We start from the raw sequence: 23,850 nt of genomic DNA, 5'->3' as shown, positions 1-23,850 counted from the left end.
GACGGCACGTTCGACGTCGACTACGACGACGGCGAGAGGAAAAAACGCGTCGACCGAGATCTCATTCGCATCAAAGCGTCATCCTCGAGCCCCAAAAAGCCCATTGGACTCAAGGTTGGACGCCAAAATTGAGGCCCGCTACAAGGGCAAGTCCAAGTACTACCCGGGCAAGATTACCAAGTGCCACAGCGACGGCAGCTACGACATCGACTATGACGACGGCGAAGTCGAGTCTCGGGTCGAGAAGGATCTGATCCGTGTCAAAGACGCTGGCTCGGACGACGACGATGTCGGCAGCAGCAAACGCCTGACGGTCGGCACCAAAGTTGAAGCCAAGTACAAGGGCAAAACGTTCTACCCGGGCAAGATTGCCAAGGCCCACGCCGACGGCAGCTACGACATCGACTACGACGACGGCGAGATCGAAAAGAAGGTATCGCCCGATTTTGTCCGGGTCAAAGACTCTGGCAAGGCTCCCATCGCAAGCGACGACTTGGATGTCGGCACCAAGGTGGAAGCAAAATACAAGGGCAAGACCTTTTACCCAGGCAAGATCGCTCGATGCCACGCCGACGGCACCTTTGACGTCGACTACGACGACGGCGAAAAGGAAAACGCGTCAACCGAGATTTTATCCGCATCAAGGGCGGCAGCCCCAAGAAGCTGTCGACGTCGGGGTGGGTCGTCGGTGCCACGGTAGAAGCCAAGTACAAGGGCAAGTCCAAGTTCTACCCGGGAACGATTGCCAAGGTGCACACGGACGACTCGTTCGACATCGACTACGACGACGGCGAGAAGGAAAAGCGTGTCGAGAAGGACCTCATTCGCCTCGTGGCGCCGCCAGAGACTGCCGTGTTTCGCGTCGGCGCCAAGGTCGAAGCGCGCTACAACGGAAAACCAAATACTACGCCGGCACGATCGCTCGGAGCCATGCCAACGGCACCTACGACATCGACTACGACGACGGCGAGGTCGAGACCCGCGTGGACAAGGCAATGATTCGAGCTGCCGACGTTAGCTCCGTGCTCAAGGTCGGGCAAACGGTGCAAGCCAAGTACAAGGGCAAGGCCAAGTTTTACCCCGGCAAAATTACAAAGGTACACGGCGACGGCAGTAGCTACGACATCGACTACGACGACGGCGAAGTCGAGACCCGCGTCCGTGCCGACTGGATCCAACCACTACCTGGCGCCAAGGTCGAAGACACGGACCTCGAGGTTGGCACCACGGTCGAGGCGAAATACAAAGGCAAGACCTACTACCCCGGCAAGATTACCCGGTGTCACGCCGACGGCACGTTCGACGTCGACTACGACGACGGCGAGAAGGAAAAACGCGTCGACCGAGATCTCATTCGTGTCAAAGCGTCATCCTCGAGCCCCAAGAAGCCCATTGGACTCAAGGTTGGCGCCAGGATCGAGGCCCGCTACAAGGGCAAGTCCAAGTACTATCCGGGCAAGATTACCAAGTGCCACAGCGATGGCAGCTACGACATCGACTATGACGACGGCGAAGTCGAGTCTCGGGTCGAGAAGGATCTGATCCGTGTCAAAGACGCTGGCTCGGACGACGACGATGTCGGCAGCAGCAAACGCCTGGCCGTTGGCACCAAAGTTGAAGCCAAGTACAAGGGCAAAACGTTCTACCCGGGAACGATTGCCAAGGCCCACGCCGACGGCAGCTACGACATCAACTACGACGATGGCGAGATCGAAAAGAAGGTACCACCCGAACTTGTTCGCATCAAGGGCGGCAGCAAGGCCGAGAGTCCGAAGAAGGCCATCTTCCGTGTCGGCGCCAAGGTCGAGGCCCGGTACAAGGGTAAAGCAAAGTACTACCCGGGCACAATCACGCGGTGCCACAGTGACGAGACATTTGACATCGACTACGACGACGGCGAAGTCGAACGACGGGTTGAGAAGGATCTGGTGCGTCCCGTATCGGCGTCCGGCAGCGACAACGGGGCGCAGCTCGAGGTTGGCACCAAGGTCGAGGCAAAGTATAAGGGCAAGACGTACTACCCCGGCAAGATCGCCCGGTGCCACGCCGACGGCAGCTACGACATCGACTACGACGACGGCGAAAAGGAAAACGCGTCGAGAAGGACCTCATTCGCGTCATCCCAACCAAGAAAACTAACAAGGCACTCAAGGTCGGTGCCAAGGTGGAGGCCAAGTACAAGGGCAAATCCAAGTTTTATCCGGGCAAGATCACCAAAGTCCACGGCGACGGCAGTAGCTACGACATTAGCTACGACGACGGCGAGACGGAAACGCGCGTCGAGTCGGATATGATTCGTGCGATGGTCGACGGCAGTGACGACGACGACGACGGCGATTCCAAGCGGCTCGCAGTCGGCACCAAAGTTGAGGCCAAATACAAGGGCAAGACGTATTACCCCGGAACGATCACCAAGGTGCACCTGAATGGCAGCTACGACGTCGACTACGACGACGGCGAAATCGAGAAAAAGGTCGATCGGAGTCTCATTCGCGTCCGGGCATCGTTTGCAGTCGGCGCCGACGTCGACGTCCGCGTCCACGGCAAGTACGTCCGTGGGCGCATCCAAAAGGTGCACAGCGACGGGTGCTGCGACGTCTCGCTCGCCAACGGTGACGTGGCCAAGCGGGTCGACGCGGCTACGGTGCGCGCCCATACGAGCGACAACCCGAGCAGTGGCAATGACAGTGACAAACCCAATCTCAAGTCCTTTCCCGTCGGCAGCCGTGTCGAAGCCAAGCCGCCGGGCAAGAAGACATTTTCACCTGGACGCGTCACCAAGGTCCACGCGTCATCCGAAACACTTGACGTGACGTTCGACGACGGCCGCACCGAGGCGCGGTTGGCGCTGAACCGGGTCCGAAAATGTGTGCGGCATAAAGGCGACGCGGTTCAGCTTCAACTTAAAGGCAAGTCGGTCCGCGGTACGATTGCCAAAGTTCACAGCAACGGCAGCTATGATGTGGCGCTCGCGTCCGGTGACACGCGACGAGACCCGGCCGATGTCGTCGACGCACCGGTGGCATCGTCGTCGTCGTCGTCGTCCGAGGACGAAGCGACGGCGATCACCAAGGGCACATCGGTTCTGTTGCGCAACGGTCGCAAAGGCGTCGTGTCCAAACTCCATGCGTCCGATCGCTCGGTCGATGTCACCTTGATCGACGGTTCGGTCGAGACGCGTGTGCCTCGGAAAGCCCTCTCCGTTGCCCCCGCCGCGCCGTCGTCGTCGGGCGAAGACGAGAAAGTGCCACCGGTAGGTCCGCGCCACCGGTTCAAGTACAAGCGCGGTCAACCGGTGGAGAGCCAATGGAAGCGCAAGACCAAGCTCTGGATGCGCGCAACAATTGTCGCAAAACAAGTCGACGGCACCTACACGGTACCATCTTTTGTCAATCGTTTTTGAAGGTCTCACTTGAAGTCTAGATCCGTTACCAAGATGGGGTGGTCGCCGACAATGCTCCCGAAGCGACATTGCGTAGCGTTCTCGCATCGTCGTCGGACGAGGACAAACCGCCGCCCCCCGCTTTGTCTCCAATGGACGAACGTTTCTATCTCCAGCAGCTGCTTCTCACGGTACATTTTGCTTGCGATTCGAGACGACGCCGTTCCATAAGAGGGTTCTAGCTCTACGAGGAAGGCGAACTGCTTCGAAAGGCCCCAAAATCCAAATCCAAAACCCGTCGCGCGACGACTGCCGAAGCCAAAGACGAGGCCAAGACCGACACACCGGCGTCCGACAACGACGGCTCGGCCAGCGACGACGCCGCCACCGATCAAAAAACGACACCACGAACGACTACCGATGAAAACAAGCACGGTGCTGACTCGGACGCTGATGAAAAGACGCCACGGACAACGTCCACCGACGATGTTGGCAGCGGCGATGACAGTGACGCGTCCGTGACACTCGACCCGACCGTCGACACGGCCACGGGACTTATCACAGTACCTCTTCATCCTTTGATTCTCTACAATCACACGATAGTCATGCCGATCCGACTCGATAGGAGAAGGAGCTTCGGTGCCTCTTTGGCTCGGCGTACATCACCAAACTGCGCGCTCGGTTTGATCAGCTCGACAAGCACAGCACGGGCGTCCTCAGTCTCCGTCAAGCCGAGATGGCGATCACAAGCCTCCGGAAATTACACTATCCGGGCCGTGTAGCGGTGCATTTGAATCGGTTTCCGCCGCTCAACTTTATTGGCTTTGTCACGGCGCTTGCCTACGTCAGCTACTGCGACGCCAAGGGCGCATTGGCCACACACATGGAACTCGAGGCAATTCATGCGACGCGGTTCGCTAGCAAGCACGAAAAGAAGCGACAAGTGCAGCTCTGGCAGACCAAACTCGGCTTTCGCGTCTTTGAGCGGCTCACCCACGCGTTTCAAGAACAAGCGGTCGTGACTGCCGGCGTCCCGATGGTGACGGTGGACGCCGCGACCGCGATCGTCGGCAGCGTCGGCCGTCATCTCGTGCCCAAGAAACCGATTGCGCTCTACTGGGCGCAGTTGCATTTGCTGCCGCATCATTTGCTCGACTTGTCCGAGACCTGCTGCGTGTTTTACCAACAATATGGGTCGCTTGACGCGGTCGCGGAAACCCAGCGCATCGATGCGGCCATGGAGCTACGTCCCGTGGCGTTTGTCGCTGCCTGCATGTACTCGAACGGCGACGACTGCCACATGGACGAAGTGGTGCGTTCTCGTTTGCCGTTGGGCGACTTTGCGTGATTTTTCGTATTTTTCGTATTTTTCGCGAAGTTTTCGATATTTTTCGTAGTTTCGAACGAGGTCTCATGGCGTTGCTGTAGGTGCGTCGCTTGAGCGTCGGGCGATTGCCGGCGCAAGTGGATATGATCCACCGCGTCCACGACGCGTTTCTGGCGCTCTGTGACGAGCGGCAGCAGCTGGCGATTGGCCGTGTTGAGACGCTCTTGCAAAGTTTGTCGGTGCCGGCCGACGTCGTCGCGTCATCACTACTACTCTTTCGACACCACGCGAGCGTGTCCCTTGTGGAGCTATTTGCCCTCCTTGGCCACTCTTTAGTCGACAGTTTGGATGCGATTCCGAGCATTTCGAATGCGCTGAGTCGACTGCGGCTCCGTGAGAGCCATGCGGATGTCAAGCAGGTGCTGAGCGTCTGTCGAACACTCTTATACAATGTAGTCCGGTTTCCCAATAACCGCGACTACTGGCGCATCCGTTGCGACACGCCGGCGTTTGAACAAAAACTTGGTACGCGCTTCGATCCGTCCCGACGCTTTCCAAACCGTATTGAGGTAGGTCGGTTCCGGGACACACCGGCGCTTCTCGAGGCGATTCATTTTGTCTTGGTCAACCAAACCCACTACGAACTCCGAGGCGCCCGGTCGCCGACAGGTGCCAGAGTATCGGCGCTCTCGGCCTCGACGTTGGCGCTGCTAAAAGAGGCCCTCGATGGTATCGAGCACGAACTCGTCCAACTCGAGGGCGGCAGTAGTGTTCGCGATGTCGTCGAGGCAAGCCTCCGCCAGTTTCACCACTCGGTGCCCGAAGTCCGCGCCGCGTTGGACCTTGCGCTCATCTATCTCCTCAACATTCTAAAGCACCCGAAAGACGCCAAGTACTGGCGCATCCGCGCCACCAACAAGGTGTTTGCGTCCAAAATTGGGTGTCTACAGAATGCCGTGGCTTTCATGCAAGTGCTTGGATTCGATTGCATCGAGGCCTCGGCGGTACGCGATATGGAACCTATCGATGGCTATGAGACCTGCGTTTCGGTGTGTAGGGTTGCATCTATGAGCTGCGCCAGGACGTGGCCAAGACCAAGGAATCGGACGCGACACCGCTCGCCCACTTTTCCTTTCCGACATTGTCGGAGCGGGTTGAGAGTTTCTTGTGGCGCCGCAAACAAGACATCGAGTTTCTCTTGCACGAAGGCAGTGCGACGGTCGCCAAGACGCCATTGCTCGCACCCGAGGCCTCATCGACCTCGCAACCTGCCGCCAGCACATCGGGCCACCGCGAGCATTTCCCGTACGGGCTCAACACCCGCACGCTCTTCGGCAAGTCGGATGTCCAGAGCATCCAAATCGATATGATCGACGCGGTGTTTCAAAGTTTGGATGCGTCCCACCGCGGGTATTTGACGCTATTGGACGTGCAGCACTGGATGACACCACTTCCGTTTGTGGTACATATTGTCTTCTAGCTCACAGACTGTATACATGTTGTCGGCTAGGGATCTGTGGTCACACCCGAGCAGCTATTTTCATTCCTCGACTTGGATACGGATGGACACGTGACCAAAGATGAGTTTGTCGCGTCCTTTGGGCCACTGATCGACCATCCGTACACGCTCTTTCCATCGTATGTGTGCGATACCGTCGATGACAAGGTGTCTGACAATGAATTAGACGCATTGAGCGGGGGCTGTCCGTGTGCGAGTCTGTCTCGGCCAGCGTCGGCGTGGTGCGCATGACACTGAGCATTCCGTCGGCGCGGTGTCTTCTTGCCGATGTTTTGCGTGCTGTGGACGCGGTTTTAGCGGCACCAACCGACCCTCGGCAACACCGAACCGTGCTGCCACCTAACGCGCCGCTTCGGACGTTTAGTGACGCGTGCAAGGAGCTTCTGCACATTCTCGGCTTGGAGCTTGTGACTGTCACTACACCAAGTGCCGCCCGGACGCCGGCACCGGCGACGCAGCCCGAAACCGCTTCGGAGCACGCGAAATCGGTTCGGGATGCCAAAGCCACGGCCGCCGCCGAAACAAAAACCATACACTATCTTGTCCTTTCGTGCACCAAAGGCGGTCGCCAGCCCGCGACACCGCCTGCGATCGGCCGGCTCCAAACGATGCGCGCCGTGCTCTTTGGCCACTTTTGGGGTATCGACGTATCAAGTTGATACATGTTTGAAAGCGTTGCGATGTAGGTATGGCGCACCCGTCGGTGAGTGACGTCGGTGGTACGACGCGAGGCTTCTTGCACCATCAACTCAAGCACGCCACACACGCGCTCCCTGCTTGGATCGGCGTCGCGAAAGCCCTTCGGGATCTCTTGACAAACATGGTCGCCAACGCCCACGACCCGTCGTTTCGACGCATTACCGTGTCGTCGCCGGGCTTCATGCGCACCGTCGGTAGCGTTCCCGGCGGCCTCGAATGGTTTGTCGCGATGGGCTACCACGAGTCGGCTCGCGGGGCGTTGGAGTATGTTGTCGACGGCGCCTCGTCGGCCGGATGGGTCGCCGATGTCCGTGGTCGACTGCTGGAAGTCGACATTATGATTGCGTACCTTGAACACGCAGCCGACACATCAGCAGCGTCGACCGAACCTGCCACGACGACTGCTGTCGACGACGCGGTCGCGCGGATCAAAGACCCGGCGGCCAAGAAGCTCGTGCAGTCGTACCAGAAGCAGGCGCAGTTTGCACAAGTCCAGAAAGACCGCGTGCAGCAGCAAAATGCGCAGTTACTTGCCCAAGTTCAGAAACTATCCAAGCCGAATGGACGTTTTTCCAAAGCGACGCCACCCATTGCCAAGACGTCGGCGCCGGCGGTGCGGACATCGACACCGACACCGACATCGGCTCCGCGACCGCGAACCACGACCAGTGACGTTCGACGCCTGCCCAGTCAGGCCCGCAAACGCCCGACGACGGCGTCCCCCGCCGACCCCTTCGTACCGTAATCGACCGCATGAGTCATGTGTCCTTGACGAAAATCATTGACGTAGGCCGTGGACGTAGCACACGCCACGATGGCCGGCGATGCGACGATCGTCCTTCGCAACGTGCGACCGACGTTGGTCACCGATCGTTTCAAGCTACAGCTGGGCACGGGGCTCTCGACGGTAGAAGAGCGGCCTGTGGTGTCAATGGCACCGCCGTCGACGACTAACGAGATCGTTGTTCGTGTCGCGTCGGGGTTTCAGTACGCGCATGCACCGACCGAGTCGGCACGCCTCATTCGACTGCCACAAACTTCCACCCACGGATCCTGGGACCTTTGGGTACACTCTGTGCAATGTACTACTGCAGCGCTCATGGCGGGTTAGGTCTACCTACAAACAACTGTATGGGATGTGATTCTGACCCGCGTCGTGGAGTCGGGCACCAATGATGCTCCGTCGTCGGTCGTGGCGACGACAGCAAACGTTGTGCCTTTGCCGGCAACGACACCGTTGTATGGCACAGTGTCGATGGGCCACACGGCACTGCCCCAAGGCGCATTGACGGCCGTGCTGCCAGGACGCATCGTTCTCTGGGACACCGGGGCACACACACTACAGGAGCATGTAGACACGGTAGATGTCACACAGCTATGGTGCTGGTTTCGGCATACACCGGCGTTGTACACGTCCGACGGGAGCGTTGCCCGGGGTACGATCTCGGCTGCCATCGTCGACACGCCGTGGTTGCCACCGTTGCTTGAGCACTGGGAGGGTGATGGCGCTGCTGACGTCGAGTGGTCCGACCTTCTGGACGCGGTATCACCGCCGTTCCCTCCGGCGTATCGAGAACAAGCTCTCGTGTTGCCGACCGACCGCATCTCGGCGTCGGTTGCGCGCTTGATCGACGTATGTTCGTCACCGACCAGTATGGTCGAGATCATTGCCAGTTTGCCACTCGAGCCGCACCACCGGAAACGACTGCGCACCTTTGCAACGACACCGGCACTGACATCGACCGCGCCGATGCATGCTCAGTGGTGGTGTGAGCTCGAGTACTATGTTCGCACCAAGCGAGCGTTTGCACTGGCAACACCCCGGTTGTTTCCGATGGCTGCCAACGTCGATGCCGTCCCCGTACGACACTGGGCATGGCGAATGTGTCTCATATGATGCGTAGCGTGAGCACATGAGCACGACGTGGACTGTCATCGACATGGTAGCGACACCGACACATGTTTACTTGCTTACCGACCACGGCGGCGTCCAAGAATGGCCGTTGACCGGGGTACGCCGGCGTCAACTTCCTCGCTTCTCTCAAGGGTTCTGGATAGAGCCATGCATCAGCCGCCACGATTGCGTCTCCCGCATCAGGAAAACCAAACGAGGAGTTTGCCACATTGACCAAGCACCGCCACGGGCGGTTTGCATCGACGCCGCTGCTGCTGCTGGGCGCTGGCGATCGACTACTCGGTGTCAATACCTCGCCCGGACGTGGTGGCGTTCAGTTCTTTACGACGCAGCCGGTCGCGCGGTCGCAGACACTCGACTTGCCGATGTTAACGTCGTCAAGCGGGGTTGCCACGACACTATTGCTGACCAACGACGGCGCAAACCTTCTCGTCGTTGTGAGTACGTTGCCGCACAAGACGTTTGTCCTCTCGATGGCCTCGAATGCGGTCCTCGGTGTTGTCGACCACGTTCATTTTTCAAAAAGCCAACCGATGCACCACGCCGTGGTTCCGGCATCTACCGTATCGAGCTGTATTTCGGGCCAAGGCGGGCGTGTCCAGCTCTGGGACGTCGACAAACTTGTTGTGCAACACTTTTGGACTGTATCGGGCGTCGGTCGCATGTCGGCGCTGGCGCCGGTCGGCCCAAACTACGTGGTCGCCGCCTACGAGACGCCGGCGTGCGCCGTACTCTGGGACCAGCGCAACCCATCGAGTTTGCCGATGCACATCTGGTCACTGCCGTTGCCGGTATCTACGCTGCTTCCCGTGTCTCTAGGGGCATCACCGATGTCGTTGATATCGTGCTCTGTCGTGTGTGATCCGGATACTCTGGCCGACGCCACGACGTTTCCGGGTGTTGTCAAGGCCGTCCTCTACATCTTTGAGGCACACATCATCCCGGTCATCGTCCAGGACGCTCTCTTGACGTCGAGCTATATTACGCTCCACCGACGTCGCGCATACCCCCGGAGGTGTGGTTTGGCCAGCGCCAGATTCGTCGCATTGGCTACGTGACGCTACTGACGTCCGCCCTCACGCTGACAGACGTCCTCGATGGATACGGCCTCAAGCGTGTGCTTCTCGAGACGCAGCAGACAATCGACCGGTTCTTGGAGGCCCACAACTTGCAAGTGCGTCTTGCGATGTTCTACTCGGCGCACGATGGCCCCACGACCAAGTGCCAGCCCGTCAAAGCCGACGCACCCGAGCCGCCGCCGCTGCACGCCGTCGCTCTTCGCTTGGCCAACGACAAGCTTCATTGGGTATACCCGTACCGGGCGACTGTCGTGGCCACGCCAGCGTCCGTGCCGGCGATGGCCGAAACGTACGTTGCCCTACAGCTCCACCGGGTGCGACGCATCGCATCCGAAGTACCCGTACCTGAGACCGAGTTGGCGCCGGTTGCAGCACACGAGGTCGGACGCATTTGGCTGCCAAATTTGTACCTGCAACTGTCGCCGATCGACGTCTGCGTCCGGTCCATCCACGACAGTCTGTCACACGCGCTGTGGCACCCGTCGCGGTTTGACGAGGGTCCATTTATATCCATCTTGCGCTGGACGTCGGCCTGGTGGGCGTCCATGTCACCGGACGGCAGTCGCGCGGTGCCCACGACGCAGTTGCACCGTGCACTGGCATCGATGCGCCCGCCGACGTGCTTTTTGTTTTGGCAGTCGCATCTGGTCGAGGCTCTCGAGACGCGGACGACACCGATGACGTCGCTAGACGACGTCGCCATGCTGCTTCGCCAGATCCATGCGCGTCATTGGACGCTGCCGGAAGTGTACCGTCTCTTCTCGCAGTGGCACGTCGTCTACCCCCACTGCGCGCTGCCCCGCTTTGAAACCTTTGCCGCCTTTGTCAAAAACCAGTTGCATCCGGCGACCACCGAGTGCACGCCGACGATCGTCGCCCAGTGGCTATTGCAGCAACGCCAATATGTACATACCTTGCCGTACACCCGCCTTCTGTCGGACGATCGAACGCACTCTTCGTCGATTCTCCATGTACAGTGACGCATCTGATACATCTCGTTGAGGTGCTGACGAGGCCATCGCGTAGACGTATCGAGCTTGGTTACGTCAGAGATCTGTGCGCCGACAACTCCGAAATGACGGTCAAGCGCTTCGACGATGTGTGCATGATAGTATCGCACTCCTGGACGACGCGCCGGCGGCCTGTGTCGCTGCACCGGCGACGCGACCCGCCAAGCTGCACGCTCTGGTCGACTGCCACATTCTATGTCCGCTGCCGCGCTTGCAAAGCCGAGACCGCTGGGCGTACTCTGGCTCCGGGTACGAGCCGCAGACAAAGCTCAAGCGACCCGTCACGATCGTCGCCATGCGTTGCACCGTTCGTTCATGAGTGGATCTTCTTTCTCTAATGCTCCCGTTGATAGGAATCTGTCAAGGCAGAGCGACGACTCCTACTACAGCTTGTGGTACTTATCGTATATACATCGCTCCCAGATCTTAGATGACGTTTTTGTAGCAACGACCCGAGCACGCGTCAGCGTTTCTACCACTGCTGCCACATGCCGTCATGGATGCTGCGAATGGCAATGCGCACGACGAAGGCGCCGTCGGCAGTGCACCGACAACGGTCGTTCACTGGGTGTGTGCACCGATGGAGTCGTGGGTACCGTTACCCGAGATCCTTCGGGTCTACCCCCTGGGTGCATCCACCAAATTGCATGGCTTTCTTCGTCCGTGGGTGCAGCAGCTTCTCGGTACCAACGCCATTTCCTCGTCCCAGATTTCTTCATGTGGGCGTAGATGCGAGCCACCTCGTAGCCTTTCATCACGAAGCAGCACTTGTGCGCTGGGACGTGCAGGCGCTGCTTGTGTCGCCGAACGGCCGCCAGCTCAAATTCTGGCAACTCGACCTCGGTGGCAGCGACGCGCCCGTGCACTACGGAGCCGTCCTCGCCGCATTTTTGCGGCAGTTGCAAACACCGACATCGCCATCGGTCGCCTGCGCCGATTTCATTCAGTCGATAAACACTCTCGCCAAGAGCTGCAGCAATGACGCCACGGCATCGTTGTCGACGCTGGCAGCCGTCGTCGCCAGAACGTTGCCTCACACGGACGCACTGGTGCCGCTGGCGACGGACCATGTGCAGTGGTCCCTTCGCTTTGAGCTGGATATTGTACAACCACTCTCTCGGACGGCTGCCGACGTCGGCGTCGGTGCTGTGGGAGCTTTACGACGGACGATCGACGGCGCGACGGCGGCGCTTGCCACGGTGCTGCGGAATTGGCAACCGTCGTCCAATTGGCAAGTCCAGTGCGCATTCGAATGGATGGTCGAGAAACACGGCTTGCAGCACCTCGTCGACGCAACCGTTGGCCTCTACCACCGGCTTCGAACCACCGACCACGACACACAGCGGGCAATCGCCACCGTGCAGAGTACACTGGCCGTTCTTGAGTCATGGCTAGCAAGCCCACCGCTGATTGAGCACGCATCAAGTCTCACGCTGGTCGTCCACCTCGTGCAAACGCTTTTGGCAGTCGCGACGGGCAACACGACACGGTGGGAACCGTCGTTGTGGCGCGTCTCGGAGCCGCTTCTAAGCGCGGTTTTGGGCGAATCAAAGGCACCAAAACTCGCACGGGTCCAGGCCTTACTGCAACACTACTGCGCTGCTGTCGACCACAATATCGACGCAGCGTCAGAGACAATCCCGTACTACCGTGTTCACAGTGTCCCTTTCCATGGTATTGCACGTCGGAAATATGTTGACAGGTGACTGATGTGCATTAGCGTCGTTGCCGCAATGGAAAATGATGTATAAAACCTGGAGTCTCTGGTTTGAGCTCGTGACCATCGGACCCGCATCCGTAAAAGCATCGCTCAAGGGCCGAGTACAAATTGTGCACGCTCTAAGTACAACTTGTCCTGTCGACTCGAAACACACCAACATATATTCGATGTAGGCAGCCTCTACTACCAGGATCCCGAGACGACGGCGCAAGCGTGGGTGACCGGTGTTTTGCTTCCGCTTCTGCTCTCGCAACTCCTTCGCGACCACGAGATTCACGTAGTTGCATCCCATGTTAAACGATCCATGTATGCCAATGACCTGAATGATAGATACTCGAAGCAACATTGACGCTCGTGGAAGTCATTCTCCACGCGCCGACTTCGTTCGCGCAACGGGATCTCGCCGATGCCATTGCCTCGACGCCGGTCGTGCTTCAGGCACTCGTGATCCTCGCCACTCGGTGCTTGCGTCAGATCCAACTGCATCCGCTTGCACAGACGACAGTGTTCCAACACGTTCTCTTGTTGGTCGTTGCGATTCTATCGCATATGGTCACCGGCGGCGCGCGGCTCACGCGCTGTTGGCCGTCCGCACACATTGTGCGGTTTCTTCGACGCCACAAGGTACTCGAATCGAAGCATCGCCCAAGATTCGATGCTATACCGTAGATGCCACCGCTGCTTCTGCGCCCGTACCACGATGCCGCGTACCCGCATGTGTTGCGGTGCCAACCGATGGCCAAGCCCGACGCGGACTGCGCTTTTCGCCGCATTTTGGACCGTCTTCAGAGCCAGCACCACCTACATTTGCTGCCAGGGCCACGACCGACGACGCTCGACGACCTCGTGCACCGGGGCACGGACATTGACGCGTACAACGGCACATTTCAAGAGCAACGGGCGCTGCTTCTTGAGCTGAAAGCTACGTATGGCTACTACAGGACGTACGACAGCGATCCGCTTGCCGACCTTGTGCAATTGATCGAGTGTTTTGTCCCATGGATGCATCGGGCGTGGGCCCAAGTCGCCTTGCGGACACCGTCGCGCTTGACGTCCGATCAAATCGACGTCGTGTTGGCCAGTGTCGCCGTCCTCGAGGAGATTGCGACATTGGCACCAGTGCCGCCGGTGTTAGAACGGGCGTTGACGTCTGCGGTCGGCGGTATCTGGAACGTTATGGCCACGCACACAGCGTCGTCGCCGTCGCTGCCGTCGCACGTCGTCTCGTTGCATGTATCGATCGTGTCGACGATGGCAGCGAGCCACCGATGGCTCTCAACACTGACACCGGCGTCGGTGACGACGCTGCTTGATCCGACGCTCAGTGCGTTGGTGCGTTTGGTGTGGCGGGCGTGGATGCGTGCGACCGACGCGAACGTCCCGATCGCGATTGTGGCGAGCGGCGCCTGCCGTCGCATTGTGCTGGACTGGAGCCTCAGCGCCGACACGAACCTCGGGTTGCAACTGGTGCTGGCTACCGTGACCGACGCCGTCGACACGACGATTCCAGTCGAGATGGCCAAGCTATATACCAAGTATGCAACCGAATGGCTCTCGCGCCGTCGGGAGGTGCGGCTATGGCAACTCATCGCCTGTCTCTCCAAGTGGCACAAGCCGCTCGCCGAGCAGCTGGCAACGACCGGCAACCTTCCGCACTGGGTCCTAACATTTCATCAGACGGGGCGACTGCCGCAGGGCAAGTCGCTCGACCACGACGTGACGATGTTTTGGCGACAGTGGTCCAGTGGGATCACCGCAGCTACAGCAGGATCGGTGCCATCCTCGCCAACGTCAACGACATCGTCGACGCGTCCTCTGCCGACGCCGTCGGCACTGACGATCGAGATCCCACCGCGTCCAGGGTCCCCACAGAAGAACAGTCCGTCGCCACCGCCTCGAAAACCAATGACGCACTCAGACGACACAACAACTTCTTGGCCGCGTGTCGTCTTGTCGCCCGTGTCCGAGCTGCCAACATCGCAAACACTCTCAGTGCACGACGTCGTCCAGTCGTTCTGCAAGGCAGTGGGTTTGCAACTGCCCGAGTGTCGACTGATCGAGCTCGCCGACGCGGCTTCGTCCAAAGCGCGCTGGACCTTCTGCATCAACCCGCGCAACTCGCGCGCGCTCGCGGCAACACGAGCGCTTACAGCATCGCCATGGTGCACGCTCGGCGTTGTGATCGCAGTGGACCTCGAGATGTCGGCGCCAGCATCGCCGCCCCGGCGTCCGACCGTGTCGATGGCAGCACTCGTCGAAGCCATGGGCAGCCACATCGCGATCCTAAAGGCATCGTATGATGCGATTCGGCGCGAGAACGAAGTGCTACCGGCACTCTGGGCGTGTCGAATCAAGTGCACCCCGAAGCAGTACCAGCAGGCACTGTTGCGCTTGCACATTGGCGGTGTGCCGGCCGACCCTCTCCCGTCGTTTGGCTCGTTTGTGCAGCTGTACGCCGACCTCTCGGGGCTCTTGTCGCAGATGACCCGTCGGCCCAACCACGTGTACATCTTGCAGCATGCGCGAGGGCCCACGTCAAGCTGCTGGCAAAGCCTTTCAAAACCGCTGTTTCAAGCGTGCGAAGCAGTGTTTTCGCTCCATGCAACGGCAACCGACGCGACGATGCCATTATCGTCCGTGTACCCGGCGCTATGCATGCTCGCACCGGCACTTGCTACCATACAAGACGAGGTGCAGGACGTGATTGTAGAGACATCGCGCGCCGAGCTCTGGCGAGGTGCGATTGGCCTTTCCGACTTTGCACTTTGCGTGAGTCACGTCTACGAAGCATTGCAAGACGCCGTAGCGCTTCCCACACACCCGGTGGTGCCGTTGCCGTCGACGTCGGTGGTGTCCAATGCCATCGTCGACGACGTCGACACGATACAGACACGTGCACCGGTGCTTATGGCCGCTGCAAGCGCAGCGACTCCCTCAAAAGAAGATTTGTACTCGCATCATTCGTCCAGCGACGACAGCGACGATATGAAAGCGGTCCCCAAGACCAACGTCAAGTCGACAAAAAAGAAGCCTCTGTCCAAGCACGCTCGTCGGGATGCGAGTAGCAGCAGCAGTGACAGCGGCAGCAGTGACGACAGCGACGTCAAGGCCCGTCGCCGCCCACGACATATTCAACGCCAACCGCCACCAATTGCCAAACCTACCACATTGATGCCGCAACCAACCCACCACGAGAAGACGCTCCGAGCTGTTTTTGACAAGTATGACGCCGATGCCGATGGTGTTCTCTCGTTTTCCGACTTGCGAAAGGCCCTTGCATCCCGCCAACTGCGTGACGTTGAGATTCGCCAGTGGCTCCTCGAACACGACACGAGCGGCCACGGCCATGTCTCGTTCGCTGACTTTGTCAAGCATTACGCGACACCGACGTCAGGAAAAGCCTCCAAACCTCCAGCGTCGCAAGTCCAACGGCCGTCGATGCCGACGACCGAGCTGTACCGACCACCGCCAACCGGGTATGAAAGCGGTAGCTATCGCTTGGGCGGGACGACCGGCGACGTCGAGCAGCGGCGGCAACTGCGCCGGCTTTTTGAGGCATACGACTATGACAGCGACGGCAAGGTCTCGGCCCGGGACCTGCGCACGTTCTTTTGTCAACAAGGCCGGACTGACGTGGACGACGACATGATTCAGGAATGGATTCTGGCCAAAGATCGCAAACAACTCGGTGCTGTCGACCTCGAAGACTTTTTAGCTGCGTACGAAGGCACGCACCGCCGGGCCAACCTTGGTTAAATCTAGTCATCAAACTGCACGGTTGCCACTTGCGCCACATACGAACTTGGCCTACTAGTAGAATTCGGGACGACGCATTAGTGAGTAGGCAATCGTTGTCCACGTTTGACCTCTATCGTATCGGTACATGAGGTTTTGAGTACGCACTGAAAGCGCTCATGGCTTGGAAGGTACTAGTATATACTCTGACGGAGCATGTAGAAGCCAGAAAAGTACGTCCAAGCGTTGGTTTTGAGATTCTAGTAAGATCTCTAGCTTATATCTACGTCGGTCCTCGATGTTTGTGTTTCCAGGCGTAGAACGCCCAGACGACGCGAGCGTCCCGCCAATGCAACACAAACAGCCGGAGCTTGACGTGCGCAGGCGTCGAGAAGCTGCTGGGCATCACCGTCGGTGTCGTGGCCCACATTTGCCACGCCTTTAAAACAGTTGTCACGGCCGCTCCACGACGCCAGTGCTCCATCCACGAAAACAACGCGGCGCGGAGACGCAGCTGCGGCGCAAAAGCAGTCAAACGATTGCGACAGGTGCACGCACGGCCGTGGTAGCCATCGATGGTGTCCACCAGCGACGTGTGAACGCCTGTGGTCTCGAGCTTCAATACCTCGTCGGTCGGCGTCACCGTGGCCTCTGCCTCGTGTGGACGTCTCGTCGTCGTGGTCGACACGGCGCCGGTGACGTTGGCGTCAGCATCGTCGTCGTCGGCGGGTACTGGCGGTAGGGGCGGCAACGGCAGTGCCCACTGCGCAATTTCTTCCCGGCGCTGCACGCGTAGTATACGAGGTATCCACGCCATAGCCAGACGACCGACGTCGGTGGCGACGAGAGTCGTCGTGTCCTACACTAACTTTTCTCGCGCACCATCTCGATAGCTTCGTCGTCGGACGGTGCTCGAAAGGGATCGTCGTCGTCGTCGTCGTCGTCGTTGTCGCGGTCGGAGTGCGCCGGTGTTTGCGACGACGCCGGCGCGCCCGAGTACGTGTCCATCTGGTCGCGATACCACGGCGGTAGTGGCACGACGGTATGCATCTCGGCCTCATGGTTGCAGAATTGGCACATTGTGTCCTATTCACCACTTGCTACAAGAAGCAACTGCGAGGCGCGTACCATTGTCGGATGCTGGTCGAACGATTTGCAGCCACATGTAGCGTCGCTGCAATGGAGGTAGCGCCGGTGCAGGACATGTCTCAGAAAGACTAGAGATGTGGGTGACAACATCGTGGAATGGAGTACATACTTTGAAAAAAGAGGCGCCAAACGTCCGACGGGAGCAGTTGCAACGTGTAGTAGAACGCCGACTGCCCTTCGTATTCGGCTTCCAATCGAGCGCCTAAATCCATGGCATCGTCATTCTTTTCTGGAAAGATTCTACCTCGCCGAATCAGATGCAAGAACGTTCGCGTCGCGCCGCTCACGAGCGCATACTGCACTGGCGTGCAGCCCTTGGGATCCTATCTCTCAATGTTTCAACCTTTCACTCTTTCGAAAATGGACCAATCAAATCGTACCACCACGTCAATCTCGGCATGATATCGATCGAGCAAGCAGTCGATGACGCCTTGCGCGTACGGCGACCGAGCGACATAATGGAGCAGTGTCGGTGTTGATCCATCGCCGCGGAGCCGCCCAAGGTACGTTTCAGCATCGACAACAGGCAGCGAGAGCAACCGCTTGACAATGTCGGCGTGCTGGCGCGTGGTTTTGGTGGCGGCTTCGTAGAGCGCATTGCCGTCAGCCCACGCTGTATCGACGACGTCATGGTCAAGGAGGCACTCCATCGCATCGATTGCACCCCTATCGACGCCACCCAATCAGATCTGATTGCCATCGTAGTGGGATTTTTGTACCGTCGCGCCGCGTATTGCAGCGGTGTCAGATTGTGAAAACGCTTGCTTCGGGCGACCAGCGAGAGGCCGTGGGCCGCTAGCTGCGTCAGATGCCTGACAGCGTTGCGCCCGCAGGCCGCATGTACTCGGTAGTAGCCATCGGTGCACCGATGGGGCATCGAATGCAGCGCCGTCTACGCATTCAAACAGTGTTGTTGACGTAGCGAGATAGAGACATTACGCTGGCAGGAGCGGCAAGGAGACTCCGTAGTGCCCCGAGCAGAGGCCGCCAGGAAGGCTGGGTGGACGCATCGGTAAAGAAGAGCTTCAGCGAGCGTGGACGAATCACAGCGGGATAAGAAGGCCGGCGAGAAGTTCCCATGGGATACCCAAAGAACCTACGCCACTGGATTGTCAGTGTTTCGAGAGACGACAATGTATGTACGCGAGGTAGTCGTACGGCACGTAGCCGTCGTCGTTGGCCATGGAGACCAGGTCGGGGTCGACAATTTCGAGCCATTGCACGAGACCGAGGTGGCCAGCCGCACACGCCACGTGCAACAGCGTGTCACGGCGCGTCGACTAGGCATGTCGCATCAACAACTTGTCGATATTCAACTATACCACTGGGTCGCGCCAGCAAACATCGGTGTTTGATGCGAGCCACTGGGCGATGTTGAGCTGGTTGGCTTTGATGGCGGTTGCGAGAAGCAAGACCGAGCTTGACGCATTTTGCAGATGCGGCCATAGAAAAGCGAGTAGCTCTGTGCTCGGCTGCTGGGCACCGTAGTAGAGTATGTTTCGGCCTACAGTCCTAAAACTTAGTTGCCACATGCATTTCTCCCTGATACTACCTTTGGCATCCAGCTCGTGCAAGCACCAAGGCCCTTCCAGCACGAGAAGCACGCGCAGAATGTCCAGGCGCTGAAACTGGACGGCCCAGCTCGCAGCAGGTCTACCTACCATTCCCATGCTGCATCAAGAAAGTACTGGGTGGTGCGATTGTGCAGTGTACCTCGCAGTAAGAGGCCGCGTTGGAGGCGTGATTGGCGTTGAATTAGACTTCGCACATTGGCCAGGGGCACGTTGGCGTAGCACGCCCAGTTGAGTGCCCACGGTGGTCGCAGTGCCAGTACCACAGTGGCGTCAGCGACCGGCGCAAGGTCGCTTGTGTCAATTGCAACTGAAGCTTGTTGGTGGAGAGCGAGGGCGGCGTCCACAAAGCCGCCTTGGATCGCGCGCCGAAGGCAGGGCAATGGTGTCTAATCACACGCAATTTTCAAACGACCCATTTTGAGAAGTTGCTACGGACAAGCTGGCCGAGATACGAGTTGTGGGTTAAGAGGCGGGAACCAATTGCTGCTCGGCGCGCGTGCTCGCGCAAAGCACGCGAGGTCCACCGATGGCCCTGCATCGTGAGCGCCTGCTCCAACGCGGGTCTGTCTTTGGCGTCGATCGGATAGTTGTGTTGAAGGAGCCACTCGACACTGTCAAGGCTTGCGGTCCATGCTGCCATACAAAGCAGCGAGACCTACGCAAACACTGGCTTTAAAATACAATGTCAAAACAGTGCCTTGGCACAAGAATCGTACCTGAGATGGCCATGGCACGCGTAGCGTTCGCAAGCAGCTCGCAAGCGCTAGCTTTTCGTGTGTCAGCGCCAGCACCAGACAGGTTGCATCGTTGCTAAGCGCATCCTCCTTCTGAATCGTCGCGTACAGCGCTAGGAGTGCACACACATCGGCTTCACGGCCCTGTCGCTTGCAGACACTCTGGACGAGAACTGGTATGCGCCGGGCAGCATCAAACGGCATCGGTGATGCCAACCACTGGTTTGCAAAGGGTGTCAGCAGTGGTCGACTTTGAGGATGCTCCAAAAAGATGCTTGTAATGGCGCTATTGGTACACGAACATGAGCCCGAACGACGACGTCAACGAGGATCGAACCCATGCCCAACGTCGGCGCCGGCGTCGAGCAAAAGTTGCGCCGTCTCGTATTGGCTACCGCGTAGCGCCACAAGAAGCGGTGTCGTCGGCGTGTCCTCGGTCCGTACAGTGTTGATATCTTTGGTATGGCGAAAGCGGGTGACGGATGGGGCCTCACCGACCGGCGATCGCTCACAGCCGTGCACTGCGAACCACAACGTTTTGAGTTCAATCACCGACTGTTGCACATCCTGCAGCGTTCTATTCAAAACAAATGACACCGTTCCAGTCAAATGGAGAGTCGAGAGCGTACGTGGCAGCGAGCTGTGCCCGGCGTCGTGGCGCGGCGGCGAGGTCCGGCTCATTCTTCTTCTCCAAGAAGGTAGTAGGTGGTACCCCGTATTCAATGTTGACGCCGGCGTCAATCAAAGCCCGTACGATTTCATTGGCGCCGATCGCCGCGGCGTAATGCAGTGCCGTGTATTGCGCGGTATCGTCGAGGGCCAAAAAGTCGGTGGCTGCGAAGCCGTGGATCTGACTCGTCGTGACCAAGTACATCGCGATGCCAAGTTGACGGCGTAAGAGACTGATATGCAGGGCCGTGCGACCGTTGACATCAAGAGCCGACAGCAGTTGAAGAAGAGTCGAGGCTGCTATCGCTACGTCCAAAAGCAAAACAATGCCTTCGAGGAAGCCGTGGGCTGCGCACACATGCAGCGGCGTCGCGCCCGACTGATCGGCGTGAAACATGAGATGCGGCACATGCGTCAATAAGTACTGCACGCAATTTATGTGCATCGACAGACATGCTACAGAATGTATGTGTCCATCGTGCGCATGAAAGTAGTTGAAGCAACCTTGATGCAGCAAGCTCCATTGGAGTTCGGGCAACACGGCATCAAGCACCAGCTTGTACGTGGTAGACAAGTGTTGCAGACGCGCGACGTTGCCATTGCAGCACGCTTCGTAGAGGCACCCCCTAGTCATTACAGCAAAATACATGGCTCAAAAATCACAAAAAATGAAAAGAAATGTTGGGGTGTACCGCTGATGGACGTCCAGCGCTTGAATGCTCCAGCCGTCGTTGTCCAATAGCTGTAGCGTTGTCTTAGAGGCATGTGGCAGTATTGCATCGGCCGCGACGTATTTTTTCCGCTTCTAGCCGTCCCCGCGATCGCATGTTGCTTCATTGTTGTTGAAGGATGCAATTTTACCAGCGCAACATGGAGTGGAGTCTCGCCCCGATGGTTTTGGACATGGAGCTGCAGAGAGGCATCTCTCTCCTGCACCAATCGATCGACGCACGCGACGTGGTCATGGGTCACAGCGACGTGCAGGGCAGTCGAGAGCGTTCCATCTTGGTAGAGTGCACACGTTCCATCGTTCAGCAAGCGATTTACAGCATCAATATTGCCTTCACGACAGGCTACGCCTCGATTATAAGCATAAATCAAAACGGGCGGTGATACCATTGTGCAATGCCGGTTCGTTTGTAGCGTGTGCTAGCCGCCAGAGATGTTGGCGGGAGCTCCACACGTGGGCGTATTCGAGGATGACGTCGTTGTCGTCATCACCAGCGGTGGCGTCGTAGCGAGCAAAATATCGTTGAATGCGGCGCGCGTGGCGAGTTGGCGTTGAGACCTCATCGACAAGCGCCGTATACGACTCCATAGCATTAGCGTTACTCGGGCGTGCAACGGCCCTACCAATGTCGTTGGGGAAAACTGGGATCCTTGACAGGATATCCGGATCCGGACAATGCAAATCACACGTTGTACACATGACGTGTGTAGCGTGGGTAATATGACGTGGCATTCGGGGACGTCGTTTGGCAGCCGTACGCTGCGTCAGCTGCGGCGGTCACGCTGGTACTGCCGTCATTTGTATTTGGCCGCGTCGGCAACCCACCTTGCTCAGACGTCTGCCGTTGCTCATTTCGGCTTGTCGATCTTTCGAAACTCCAGCGCAAGCAATCAGCGCGCCACGATGGCCGACAACGAACGGCAATGGCCGACAACGAACGGCAGACCGCGAGTGACGCCGCCATACGCGCTCCTCCTCTCGCATGCCATCGAGGGCATGTCAGTTGCCGGCCCACTCATCGCGATCTCGAAGTTACTTTCTGTATCATGGTGAGCCGCTCGGCTACCACAATCTCCTCCGAACGTTTGTGTCGCTGTGATCGTTGCCGTGTCCACACACGCCATGTGAAGTTGGGATTCACGCCTTCTTCTTCCACGAGCCGCTTCACTTCGGCCAATCGACCATTAGCTGCAGCATCTCGGGTCTCCTCTTATGCAGTCACTGACGCAGTCGATCGCTTCCTCGGCCGCTGGTGTATAAACAAAAAATGTTCATGTTAAAATAAAACGCCCCTTTTAATCACAGGCCGCCATTTCAGCATCTCGCGTCCGATTGGCCAAAATCACGTCACATGTCGTTCGGTTGTGAAACCAAATATCGTCGGCCTCCACTCGACGAACGCTGTCGACGACTCCATCGCATCGCCGCCGACGCTACGCGGGCGTAAAACAGCCATAAGAATCTGCAATAAGCTCTCTGGCTTCAATCGACGGTCTTTCTTCGTCGACTCTGCAATCGCTCATACATGTGCCACACCTCTCGTTCTAGACGCTGTCTGCAGCACAGACACGTCTGCAGCGAATTTGGTTCGCGTACCTAAGTGATCATCACCATCGTTTGAAATATCCAACCCAAAAGACGCCCGACGACACCAGAGGATGTACATGTAATTGAACCTGGAGTTTCATTCAAATATAGCCGTGTCAACCTGCACGCCATCCGGCTCAAGCGGATTCGACCACGAAGCATGCGCCTCGCCTGGACGACGGTCGCCCCATTGACCGAACCCAACGCGGCGCCAGTTCGAATCCGCTATCAACGCAGTGCACGCATGCAGCGCATTATCTTTTATGTATGCTGCCTCTGGAACGCTGCCGCGCCGCTCAAAGCGTGGTTCCTCTCGCGCTATGGCTTTGTGCCCACAACGACGACGACGATCGTGAACCTCAACTGGGACACAGTGCTCAACGGCAAGTTTCTCACCCAGCTCTATACCAACGCCGGCATTCCCCTCGCAACACCCCTCACTGCGACGCGCTACCTCAACGTCTTTATGGACTTCAAGATCCTTCCGCGCTCGATCGGAACCTGGGCCGGCTCGTACGCTGGCACCGAGACCGTGTACCAAATGGACCTCGACGGACGACCGCTGCGTCGGTCGCTCGATGGCGCCGCCGAAGTCGCCGCTTTCAACGCTGCACTGTCCGCGTTCAGCGCCAGCGGCTTCAACCTCTGGGGCACCGAGCTCATCCGCAGCTACGTCCCGCCAACCACTTCGTTTGGGAGCCTCCAGGACGTGGCCGAGGCCGTGCTGTGCCTCAAAGGCATGTCCCTCGAGACGTTTGTGAACGTCCAATTCAAGTCGTCGCTCAACCCGCTCACATCACCAAGCGACGCTGCCGCCATGGCCATGTGGCGCGCGCAGTTGTTTCCGCATCTCACGTCGTGCTTGGCGCGGCGGGCGACGCTGATCGCATCAGCAACGACGCCGGCGGCCGGTGTCATCGCACTCGCCAGAGAGCTAGCATCGACGTACAACTTGAGCTTGGCCAACATTGCGGGGACCAAGCAGTTGTTTGCGCCAACGACATTTCTCGACGGCTTCATC

The 23,850-nt window shown here is 58.5% G+C and overlaps 3 protein-coding genes across 3 annotated transcripts in view; 2 read left to right on the top strand and 1 right to left on the bottom strand.

Moving 5' to 3' along the window:
- Positions 1 to 7,672, top strand: part of SPRG_22324 (hypothetical protein) — a gene marked incomplete at both ends in the record, with an annotated part of 9,288 nt that extends 1,616 nt beyond the window's left edge. Inside the window, 13 exons of the mRNA XM_012352319.1 lie at positions 134 to 586; positions 646 to 854; positions 929 to 1,988; positions 2,102 to 3,376; positions 3,424 to 3,573; positions 3,625 to 3,945; positions 4,008 to 4,694; positions 4,811 to 5,234; positions 5,283 to 5,713; positions 5,767 to 6,171; positions 6,220 to 6,347; positions 6,395 to 6,867; positions 6,915 to 7,672. Of these exons, the coding sequence (XP_012207709.1) occupies positions 134 to 586; positions 646 to 854; positions 929 to 1,988; positions 2,102 to 3,376; positions 3,424 to 3,573; positions 3,625 to 3,945; positions 4,008 to 4,694; positions 4,811 to 5,234; positions 5,283 to 5,713; positions 5,767 to 6,171; positions 6,220 to 6,347; positions 6,395 to 6,867; positions 6,915 to 7,672 (6,774 nt within the window). The remainder of the gene's footprint in view (positions 1 to 133; positions 587 to 645; positions 855 to 928; positions 1,989 to 2,101; positions 3,377 to 3,423; positions 3,574 to 3,624; positions 3,946 to 4,007; positions 4,695 to 4,810; positions 5,235 to 5,282; positions 5,714 to 5,766; positions 6,172 to 6,219; positions 6,348 to 6,394; positions 6,868 to 6,914) is intronic.
- Positions 7,673 to 15,636: 7,964 nt separating this feature from the next.
- SPRG_21272 (hypothetical protein) lies at positions 15,637 to 16,407 on the top strand (the record flags this gene model as incomplete). The annotated part of the gene is made up of 1 exon (XM_012352316.1): positions 15,637 to 16,407. One exon carries the CDS (start codon positions 15,637 to 15,639, stop codon positions 16,405 to 16,407), a length of 771 nt encoding a protein of 256 aa, XP_012207706.1.
- A 262-nt stretch (positions 16,408 to 16,669) lies between these two features.
- SPRG_13281 (hypothetical protein) lies at positions 16,670 to 18,185 on the bottom strand (the record flags this gene model as incomplete). The annotated part of the gene is made up of 2 exons (XM_012352296.1): positions 16,670 to 17,170; positions 17,919 to 18,185. 2 exons carry the CDS (start codon positions 18,183 to 18,185, stop codon positions 16,670 to 16,672), a joined length of 768 nt encoding a protein of 255 aa, XP_012207686.1.
- Positions 18,186 to 23,850: the final 5,665 nt, after the last annotated feature.

This window comes from Saprolegnia parasitica (genome assembly GCF_000151545.1).
Source record: "Saprolegnia parasitica CBS 223.65 unplaced genomic scaffold supercont2.96, whole genome shotgun sequence".
Lineage (NCBI taxonomy): Eukaryota > Oomycota > Saprolegniomycetes > Saprolegniales > Saprolegniaceae > Saprolegnia > Saprolegnia parasitica.
The sequence above is the reverse complement of the archived record's forward strand: the minus strand, read 5'-3'. Positions and strand labels throughout refer to the sequence as shown.